The sequence below is a fragment of the Mus caroli genome, unplaced genomic scaffold (genome assembly GCF_978045245.1).
Source record: "Mus caroli unplaced genomic scaffold, Mus_caroli_1 scaffold_9, whole genome shotgun sequence".
In the NCBI taxonomy this organism is placed as follows: Eukaryota; Metazoa; Chordata; class Mammalia; order Rodentia; family Muridae; genus Mus; species Mus caroli.
The window spans coordinates 15,975,277-15,986,538 of record NW_028227264.1 but is presented as its reverse complement, the minus strand read 5'-3'; the positions used below and the strand labels follow the sequence as shown (position 1 = coordinate 15,986,538).

Genomic DNA, 11,262 nt, shown 5'->3' with positions numbered 1-11,262 from the left:
CACTAGAGGGCACAGGGAAAGCATCCTAATTAACAAAATCAGAAATGAAAAGGGAGACTTAACAACAGAACCTGCAGAAATTCAAAACACCATCAGATCCTTCTACAAAAGGCTATACTCAACAAAACTAGAAAACCTGGATGAAATGGACAAGTTTCTAGACAGATACCAGGTACCAAAGTTAAATCAAGATCAGGCTAATGATCTAAACAGTCCTATATCCCCTAAAGAAATAGAAGCAGTCATTAATAGTCTCCCAACCAAAAAAAGCCCAGGACCAGATGGGTTTAGTGCAGAGTTCTATCAGACCTTCAAAGAAGATCTAATCCCAGTTCTTCACAAACTATTCCACAAAATAGAAACAGAAGGTACTTTACTCAATTCTTTCTATGAAGCCACAATTACTCTGATACCTAAACCACAAAAAGACCCAACAAAAATAGAGAATTTCAGACCAATTTCCCTTACAAATATCGATGCAAAAATCCTCAATAAAGTTCTCGCTAACCGAATCCAAGAACACATCAAAACAATCATCTATCCTGACCAAGTAGGTTTCATCCCAGGGATGCAGGGATGGTTTAATATATGGAAATCCATCAACATAATCCTGTATATAAACAAACTCAAAGACAAAAACCACATGATCATCTCCTTAGATGCGGAGAAAGCATTTGACAAAATCCAACACCCATTCATGATAAAAGTCTTGGAAAGATCAGGAATTCAAGGCCTATACCTAAACATGATAAAAGCAATCTACAGCAAACCAGTAGCCAACATCAAAGTAAATGGTGAGAAGCTGGAAGAAATCCGACTAAAATCAGGGACTAGACAAGGCTGTCCACTCTCTCCCTACCTATTCAACATTGTTCTTGAAGTCCTAGCCAGAGCAATTAGACAACAAAAGGAGATCAAGTGGATACAAATTGGAAAGGAAGAAGTCAAAATATCACTTTTTGCAGATGATATGATAGTATATATAAGTGACCCTAAAAATTCCACCAGAGAACTCCTAAGCGTGATAAACAGCTTCAATGAAGTAGCTGGATATAAAATTAACTCAAACAAGTCAATGGCCTCTCTGTACACAAAGGATAAACAGGCTTAGAAAGAAATTAGGGAAACAACACCCTTCTCAATAGTCACAAATAATATAAAATACCTTGGCATGACTCTAACTAAGGAAGTGAAAGATCTGTATGATAAGAACTTCAAGTCTCTGAAGAAAGAAATTAAAGAAGATCTCAGAAGATGGAAAGATCTCCCATGCTCATGGATTGGCAGGATCAATATAGTAAAAATGGCTATCTTGCCTAAAGCAATCTACAGATTCAATGCAATCCCATCAAAATTTCAACTCAATTCTTCAACGAATTAGTAAGGGCAATCTGCAAATTCATCTGGAATAACAAAAACCTAGGATAGCAAAAACTCTTCTTAAGGATAAAAGTACCTCTGGTGGAATCACCATGCCTGACCTAAAGCTGTACTACAGAGCAATTGTGATAAAAACTGCATGGTACTGGTATAACGACAGACAAGTAGACCAATGGAACAGAATTGAAGACCCTGAGATTAACCCACACACCTATGGTCACTTGATCTTTGACAAGGGAGCTAAAACCATCCAGTGGAAATAAGAGCATTTTCAACAAATAGTGCTGGCACAACTGGCAGTTATCATATAGAAGAATGGGAATTGATCCATTCCTATCTCCTTGTTCTAAGGTCAAATCTAAGTGGATTAAGGAACTCCACATAAAACCAGAGACACTGAAACTTATAGAGGATAAAGTAGGGAAAAACCTCTAAGATATGGGTACAGGGGAAAAATTCCTGAATAGAACAGCAATGGCTTGTGCTGTAAGATCGAGAATCGATAAATGGGACCTCATAAAGTTGCAAAGCTTCTGAAAGGCAAAAGATACCGTCAATAAGACAAAAAGAACACCAACAGATTGGGAAAGGATCTTTACCTATCCTAAATCAGATAGGGGACTAATATCCAATATATATAAAGAACTCAAGAAGGTGGACTCCAGAAAATCAAATAACCCCATTAAAAATGGGGCTCAGAACTGAACAAAAAATTCTCACCTGAGGAATACCGAATGGCAGAGAAGCACCTGAAAAAATGTTCAACATCCTTAATCATCAGTGAAATGCAAATCAAAACAACCCTGAGATTCCACTTCACACCAGTCAGAATGGCTAAGATCAAAAATTCAGGTGACAGCAGATGCTGTCGAGGATGTGGAGAAAGAGGAACACTCCTTCATTGTTGGTGAGATTGCAAGCTTGTACAACCACTCTGGAATTCAGTTTGGTGGTTCCTCAGAAAATTGGACATAGTACTACCGGAGGATCCAGCAATACCTCTCCTGGGCATTTATCCAGAAGATGTCCCAACAGGTAAGAAGGACACATGCTCCACTATGTTCATAGCAGCCTTATTTATAATAGCCAGAAGCTGGAAAGAACCCAGATGCCCCTCAATAGAGGAATGGATACAGAAAATGTGGTACATTTACACAATGGAGTACTACTCAGATATTAAAAGGAATGAATTTATGAAATTCCTAGCCAAATGGATGGACCTTGAGGGCATCATCCTGAGTGAGGTAACACAATCACAAAGGAACTCACACAATATGTACTCACTGATAAGTGGATATTAGCCTAAAAACTTAGGATACCCAAGATATAAGATACAATTTGCTAAATGCATGAAACTCAAGAAGAACGAAGACCAAAGTGTGGACACTCTGCCCCTTCTTAGAATTGGGAACAAAACACCCATGGAAGGAGTTACAGAGACAAAGTTTGGAGCTGTAACGAAAGGATGGATCATCTATAGCCTGCCATATCCAGGGATCCATCCCATAATCAGGCTCCAAACGCTGACACCATTGCATACACTAGCAAGCGTTTGCTGAAAGGACCCTGATATAGCTGTCTCTTGTGAGACTATGCCAGGGCCTAGCAAACACATAAGTGGATGCTCACAGTCAGCTATTGGATGGATCACAGGGCCCCCAATGGAGGAGCTAGAGAAAGTACCCAAGGAGCTAAAGGGATTTGCAACCCTATAGGTGGAACAACATTATGAACTAACCAGTACCCCAGAGCTCTTGACTCTAGGAGCATATGTATCAAAAGATGGCCTAGTCGGCCATCACTAGAAAGAGAGGCCCATTGGACTTGCAAACTTTATATGCCCCAGTACAGGGGAACGCCAGGGCCAAAAAGTGGGAGTGGGTGGGTGGGAGGGTATGGGGGACTTTTGAGATAGCACTGGAAATGTAAATGAGGAAAATACCTAATAAAAAATATTTTAAAAAGTTAAAAAAAAAAAGAAAGAAAGAAAACTTTGTCTTGACTCATTATTTCTCTTCCTGTCCTTCCCATCCATCCCCAGCTTTCCTTTCAGGAACCCTGTGACCCGTGGCTGCTGGCGGCTACATTGGAGCATACCCAGGCCACATTTTGTGGTAAGTATCCAGCAATGCTGTGCATATCCTACCTCCATTGCCCCCACAAAACCTGGTATTAGTCACACCCTGGTAGCCATGGATCCAAGCAATACACTTATGCTGTAAATCAGACTGTTCAGGACCACTTGACCACCACAACTCCACATGCACTTTTCACAGCATGCCCTACTAGCACAGCCCTGACACTTGCCCAAATCATTTCTAATGTTTTGTCCCTGCCCTAACCTCACATGCACAGCTAAATCTCAGGTCTTTTTTTTTTTTTTTTTTTTCTGGAGTCCACCTTCTTGAGTTCTTTATATATATTGGATAGTATTCCCCTATCTGATTTAGGATAGGTAAAGATCCTTTCCCAATCTGTTGGTGGTCTTTTTGTCTTATATCTCAGGTCTTTTTAGAGTCACCCATGCCACACATTCCCTGCCCTTCATACACTGCTCTAGCATTAGTGACCATTCACTAGTCGCATCTATTACCTCCAACGTGACTAGGTATCAGACCTTGTAAGACAGCACCCAAAACCTACCCCCCATAAACTTCTAGGTACTTAGTCTGTTTAGAAATCCCCTCCTTTCCTTCATAAAGTTCTGCACAGTGAAGCAGATACTGTTAGACTCACCCTCCATACTTATGGCTTCCCAGCCTACAGTACAAATTTACAGGCCATAATGACCATCCCTATTTGCACAGAAAAACTTCTAGGTATCAATTTAACTGTACAGTAGTCCTGAATATCTGCCCCACGTGTACTGCTAGGAATCTGTGTGTGCCCTTTCATAGTAGGAATGCTGGGGTCTTTAGCACTTCTGCTACCTAGCTCTGTGTGGATGGTACTCTGGGCACTCTGGGTCCCACTTTAAATTTTTTTCTAAAATTTTTTTAATTAGATATTTTCTTCATTTACATTTCAAATGCTATACCCCAATCCCCCTATACCCTCCCCTCTGCCCTGCTCTCCAACCCACCCACTCCTGCTTCCTAGCCCTGGCATACCCTATACTGGGGCATATGATCTTCACCTGACCAAGGGTCTCTCCTCCCATTAATGGCTGACTAGGCCATCTTTTGCTACATATGCAGCTAGAGACACGAGCTATGGGGGATCCTGGTTAGTTCATATTGTTGTTCCTCCTATAGGGTTGCTGACCCCTTTAGCTCCTTGGGTACTTTCTCTAGCTCCTTCATTAGGGGCCCTGTGTTCCATCCAATAGATGACTGTGAGCATCCACTTCTATATTTGCCAGGCACTGGCATAGCTTCACAAGAGACAGATATATCAAGGTCCTGTCAGCAAAATCTTTCTGGCATATGCAATAGTAAAAGCCTAAATGTTGCTCCACAGAACCTATCTGAACCAGAAGCTTTGAAGGCCTTTCGGTTCCTAGGCGTTTGCACAACTATGATCTGCCTAATTGGATGTGGCTAGTTCTGGTTTCTAATTCTTTTTATTTCTCTGGTTTGCTTTTTACTTTTGCTTCTCTGCTTCAATTTAATTAATGAGTTTTATGTGCCTCTGGTTTTGTTTTGACTTCTTGAGGGATTCTGGTTTTGGTTTGAGGGGTTCTGTACATGTCCTATTGTGACCTCATGAGGACCCATTGTGAGATATAAAGGTAAGGTCTGCCTTGCATTTTCTGGTGGGCAGTGGTATTTTGCAGTCTTGCTGAAAACTGCAAGAGGACTTTTAATTTGAGAGCGCTCTCCAGCCCACAGTCATACACCACACAGGGGTAGAGGACCATGGCTCCCCGAGTAGCTGGGTAAGGGGGTATTTAAAGGAAGAAACCACAACTCAAGGAGGTGGGGAGGGCATTGTTGGAAAATACCAAAAATACCAGTTAAGAGTCACAAGGAAGTGCAAAGTCACAAGAGTCACAGGAATACCTGGTAATTGTGCGGGTTATTTCTCAAGACAGTTTCTAAGTGCCCCTAACAATAGCACATTTGCATTGCAGTTTCCAGCAATGGTCAGGGTGGGTCAGGGTGACTTTCTTTGAATGAACACTCCTTGAACCCAGGAAGCGGGTGGGTGAAGGAATGTCGTCATCTGTTTTATGATTAGCATACCTTGGAGCATTGAGTCACAGAAGACACATTCTCAAGCCTGGGCCTAAAGGCCTAGAATTTTGCTTTTACGTTATACTTTTTTTACTTCCATTCATTTTCTTTCCTATACCCTAGTTCTCTTCTCAGTTTTATCAAATAGCATCCAGAACATTACTGAGCTATGGTCTTCCTAGTTCACTAGATTGTGAGCTCGGTCTTGGTTTGGGGATCAAGGTTGGGTTTCTCTGTGTGTGTCATCAGTGGTCTAGGTTAGAGCTTCTCCTTTGTGTGGTTTTCACTTTGTCCTTTATTTTTACTTTCCATCCCCCTGATGTTGTTACTTTCATCTCTCAGGTCTCTGTACCATTTCTTTATATCTCCTTTCCTTTCTCCCCAGCACCTCATTTCCTTTGGCAGTAAGCATTGTTACCAACCATGTACTCTGACAGCGAGGATGAGTCATCAGAGCCTAGCATTGTGCTCAGCGAGTTCGATGAGAAGGTGTTCACCAGGCAGTACACCGTCCTGAAGACCTTGAGCCAGCATGGCACTACTGAAGTGAGGCTATGCTCCCATCGCCTCACTGGTGTCCCAGTTGCTGTCAAAGCTCTGAAGCGCCAGAGGTGGTGTGAGCCAATGGTGCCAGAAGTCGAAATCATGAAGATGCTCAGCCACCCTAACATTGTTTCCCTTTTGCAAGTGATAGAGACAGAACAGAACATTTATCTAATTATGGAAGTGGTCCAAGGAACACAGCTACTTAATCGAGTCCGGGAGGCTAGATGCCTGAAGGAAGATGAAGCAAGAAGCATATTTGTTCAGTTGCTCAGTGCCATAGGCTACTGTCATGGTGAAGGCGTTGTTCACAGAGACCTAAAGCCTGACAATGTCATAGTTGATGAGCATGGAAATGTCAAAATTATTGACTTTGGACTAGGTGCCAGATTCATGCCTGGGCAAAAACTGGAAAGGCTATGTGGAGCCTTCCAGTTCATTCCTCCGGAGATATTCCTAGGGCTCCCTTATGATGGCCCAAAAGTAGACATATGGGCCTTGGGGGTTCTTTTGTATTATATGGTGACAGGGATTTTTCCATTTGTAGGGTCCACCTTGTCAGAAATTAGAAAGAAAGTTCTACAAGGGAGGTATGAAATTCCTTATAATCTCTCTAAAGACTTAAGGAGCATGATAGGCCTGTTATTGGCAACAAACGCAAGGCTGAGGCCAACTGCACAAGACCTCCTAAGTCATCCATGGCTTCAGGAAGGGGAAAAGACTGTCACATTTCATTCCAATGGAGACACCAGCTTTCCAGACCCTGACATCATGGCAGCCATGAAAAATATTGGGTTTCATGTGCAGGACATTAGAGAATCATTAAAACACAGAAAGTTCGATGAAACTATGGCTACATATTACTTACTGAGATCTGAGGCATGTCAGGATGATGGCAATTATGTTCAAACAAAGTTAATGAATCCAGGGATGTCACCTTTCCCTTCAGCAACAGACTCTGACGCTTTTTCTCTGTCTCCTAGGAGAAGGGCCAGTGAGCCTTCCTTTAAAGTATCAGCCTCACCTACTGAACAACATCGTCTAAGACAAACTGGGGGGACAAATGCCCCTGTTCCACCCAAGAAAACACCCACTATGGGCAGAGGTCAGAAACGTGCCATGACTGCCCCTTGTATTTGTTTACTGAGAAACACTTACATAGATATAGAAGATAACAGCTTTTGCACTAACTCTCAGGCAGAAAAGACTTCAAGTGACCCAGAGAAAAGTGAAACTTCAACTTCATGCCCTCTGACACCTAGGGGCTGGAGGAAATGGAAGAAGAGAATTGGAGCATGCATCCAGACATTGTGTTGCTGCATGTTGCCTCAAAAAAAAATGTCCGAAGAGTGTGTATCCCCAAAAGTGAGAGGACACCAGAAGATGGCAGGAAGCACAAGGAATGGCTCAGGTACATTTTTATATTTGCTTTACCTATGGTTTTACTAATGTTTTGCATATAGTCAGTTCATGACTAGGTTCTTGAAGTCCAGTGAGTTATATCTAGTTATATGTAAATAGTGTGGGATATGAGTGCTCATACAATTAAACACAAGTACGATACCTCCTCACTCCAAGAGTGTAGAACCAGAACACAGTCAAATCAAAACAAAAATCCATCAGTGTAAATCAGTTCCTGTGGCTCAGCTCAGTGTCCTAATCACAGGACTTGGGATCTTCTGGACTGCAAAGGGTCTTGGGTTTCTTTTGTCTACAAGTCACACATCTTGTCTTATCATGTCAGGTGGAATCTTTCCACACCTGTCATTGATATGGGTGGTCATCACACAGTCTTGGCATCTCCAGTGTGCTCAGGCCTGCATTGTAAGGAGGCTACACCTTCAATAATGGAATCTCATGGCCTCTCACAGCACCAAGCTGTGACTGGTCTCATACATCCCCTTTGACCCTTCAGCTTTCAGGCAGCCCAAACCAGTACTACCTGGGAAATTCTTACACATTATCAAGGTTGGCCTCCAGCATGAGAAGCAGTCTTTGCTATCACTAAACCACAGCTTCTCTTGAGATATACCAAGAATTGCTTTTGAGACTTTCGTGCTGAGATGCCTCTGTCTTCTTAATCATGGCCAATGTCTCAGCCAAAGCTGAGTTGTATCAATTGTCCTGGTTAATCAAAGTTTCCCTTTAATGTTCTGTTCTCTTGTTAAACAAAACTGATTCTTTGCCCCCTCCCCCCACTGATCAGTACCCAGAGATTACCAAATCAAATACAGTGCAAACTACAGTGGTGATACTATGGAAAGTACCTGGGCATTCCAATTCAGTCATTAATCAATAAAATGACCCAGAAGATGTTCCAACTGATAATAAGGACACATGCTCTACTATGTTCATAGCAGCCTTATTTATAATAGCCAGAAGCTGGAAAGAACCCAGATGCCCCTCAATAGAGGAATGGGTACAGAAAATGTGGTACATTTACACAATGGAGTACTACTCAGCTATTAAAAACAATGAATTTATGAAATTCTTAGGCAAATAGATGGATGTGGAGGATATCATCCTGAGTGAGGTAACACAATCACAAAAGAACACACACGATATGCACTCACTGATAAGTGGCTATTAGCCCAGAAACTTAGAATACCCAAGATACAATTTGAAAAACACATGAAACTCAAGAAGAAGGAAGACCAAAGTGTGGATACTTTGTTCTTCCTTACAATGGGGAACAAAATACCCATGGAAGGAGTTACAGAGACAAAGTTTGGAGCTGAGATAGAAGGAAAGACCATCCAGAGACTTCCTCACCTAGGGATCCATCCCATAATCAGTGACCAAATGCAGACACTATTGCACATGCCAGCAAGATTTTGCTCACAGGACCCTGATATAGCTGTCTCTTGTGAGGCTATGCCAGTACCTGGCAAATACAGAAGTGGATGCTTACAGTCATCTATTGGATGAAACACAGGGCCCCCAATGGAGGAGCAGAAAGTACTCAAAGAGCTGACAGGGTCTGCAACCCTATAGAAGGAACAATAATATGAACCATTACCCTCAGAGCTCATGTCTCTAGCTGCATTAGTAGCAGAAGATGGCCTAGTCGGCCATCATTGGGAGGAGAGGCCCGTCGTCTTGCAAAGATTATATGCCCCAGTACTGGGGAATGCCAGGGCCAGGAAGCGGGAGTGGGTAGGTTGGGGAGCAGGGCATGGAGAGGGTATAGGAGGCTTTCGGGATAGCATTTGAAATGTAAATGAAGAAAATATCTAGTAAAAAATTGTTAAAAAAAAAAAACCTTAAAAAAAAAAAAGAACAAAACAACCCAAGAGTAAAAATTATCATGTCTGAATACAACTAGAAGGTCCATTTCCATCTCCCACAGATTTGACTACTGTTTTTCCCATGACATAAAAATGCATATGGTGGGGACGGGAAGCCAGAATTTTCACCAGTGAAGTTCAGTCAAGTCAAAAGTCAATTGGATCCCAATGTGGCTGCCTGAAAGGTTGTTCCCACAGGACTTTAGTTCCATGTTTCTGTGCCTCCTCAATTGATGCTGTTACATTTGATTATTCTCCCAATTAGGCTACCCCAGTCATCTGAGGTAGGTGTTTGTAAGCCCCAAATTGAAGATATTTTTCCTATCTGTTCTTTCTGCACGTCTTTCTTAGTATATCCAAAACTCTCATTCACAACTGAAAGCACAGCAATTGCAGATCATTATCCAGACTGTACAAAACCATCTTGCTTGTGGAGAATATACTAAGGTTTAACTCAAATTAGATATTAGAACAATGTTTAGACAGAGTGAGAAGGGAGGAAGATAGGGATGAGGTAGGTGAGGTCTTGGGGAAGATGGAGATGAGTTTAGTGGTAGAAACAAGGAGAGAAGTGAGTGGAGGTGACAAAGAATCAGATGAACCAGCTTGGATATCAGTCCAGAGCAGTGTGATCATGGTCACTAAGTGTCCCAGTCTTGTGCCTCCTTGCATTTACAGTGGCAGCCACAAGACACTGAGACCCATGATCCTATGGTCATTGTGTTGTCATTTCTTATGTGGACACAGAGATGCAGAAAGAAAAGCGTGGGAAACTTTGCCTGTTGTGGGCTTCTACTTCCTGGTCTAGAATGCCCCATTGGCTAGGAAGGAGGTAAAAAATAGTGGTAGGTTCCCCATGGGAGTACTCTTGTCATCTGAAAGTCTCTCAGGGAATTCTTGTTGATGAGGACAAGGAAGCTAACAGCAGGTGGAGATAAGCAGAGGCAACAACAAAAGGAACAAACCCCCTAGCTGCCAGACCAGGGTGCAGGCACATCCTCACCTGCAATCTCTGGACAGTCCCCTCCCTCTCCCTCCCAGCAGCAGAGCAGTGACCTGCTTGAAACCACCCCACATGCTCTTGCCTTGTCTTTGACATTCTCTTCTTTGGATTTGACAGCTTTTTCCTGATTGGCCTCTCCTCCCACCAGTGCATGCGGAATCCCCACCAATCAACAAATATGTCTACATTTTCTCAATCTTCCTCTCAATGGCTCTTGCTTCTGGCTGATGACCTACTACCCAAGATACCTGACATCAGAGGAAGAGTAGAGACTTCACAGCCAGACCCATAAGCCTGCTTGTCAACGAAAGGAGGGAGACTGATGCTGCTCTCAAGACCTTCTGGAAGTGGACCACCCCAGACTTGATGCTTCAGCTCAGGCTTCGAGCACATTCCTGCTCCTTCCACTAAAACTCAACGTGCAGTGAGGGGCTGGTTCCTGTGGAAGGGACCTATATATAGTTATGCTATCTGAGACCTGCTGCTTCTGGGACCTGCCCTTCACAGAGGACTATTCTTTCCTTGGCTTTGGGGACCTCCTAGAGCTCATGGTTATATATCTCTTGATTTGTATTCTGCCAATGAGATTCTTAGAGTTTCTATTTTGGGGGTTCTATTTATATATCTGGTTGCCTCAATTATTGTTCCCATGTTGGAAGTAAAACCCCCCATTTTTGCATCCCTCCACTATCTATCCACTCCAACCTTAGAGGTAAGTCAACTGCCCAAGATAAGTAGAACTGACTGTCTCATAGCCAGTAGGGGGTCTAGTCTGTGGCATCTCAGTTAGCAAGGACTCCAGTCAACAAAGATTCCAGTCAGTGGGTACTCTATCCACTAGGGATACCAGTCGGTGGGAAGTCCAGTCACAGGC

At 42.7% G+C, this 11,262-nt stretch overlaps 1 protein-coding gene across 1 annotated transcript; it reads left to right on the top strand.

The window, feature by feature from the left end:
- The first annotated feature begins 5,946 nt into the window (after positions 1–5,946).
- LOC110302988 (sperm motility kinase Z) lies at positions 5,947–11,035 on the top strand. Its single transcript, XM_021173859.3, has 2 exons — positions 5,947–7,509; positions 10,506–11,035. The coding sequence occupies exons 1-2, from the start codon at positions 5,979–5,981 to the stop codon at positions 10,514–10,516; spliced, it is 1,542 nt and encodes a 513-aa protein (XP_021029518.1). The 5' UTR covers positions 5,947–5,978; the 3' UTR covers positions 10,517–11,035.
- Positions 11,036–11,262: the final 227 nt, after the last annotated feature.

Excerpts from the sequence above, each read along its gene's own strand:
- LOC110302988 (XM_021173859.3), top strand. The coding sequence starts at position 5,979 with ATGTACTCTGACAGCGAGGATGAGTCATCAGAGCCTAGCATTGTGCTC.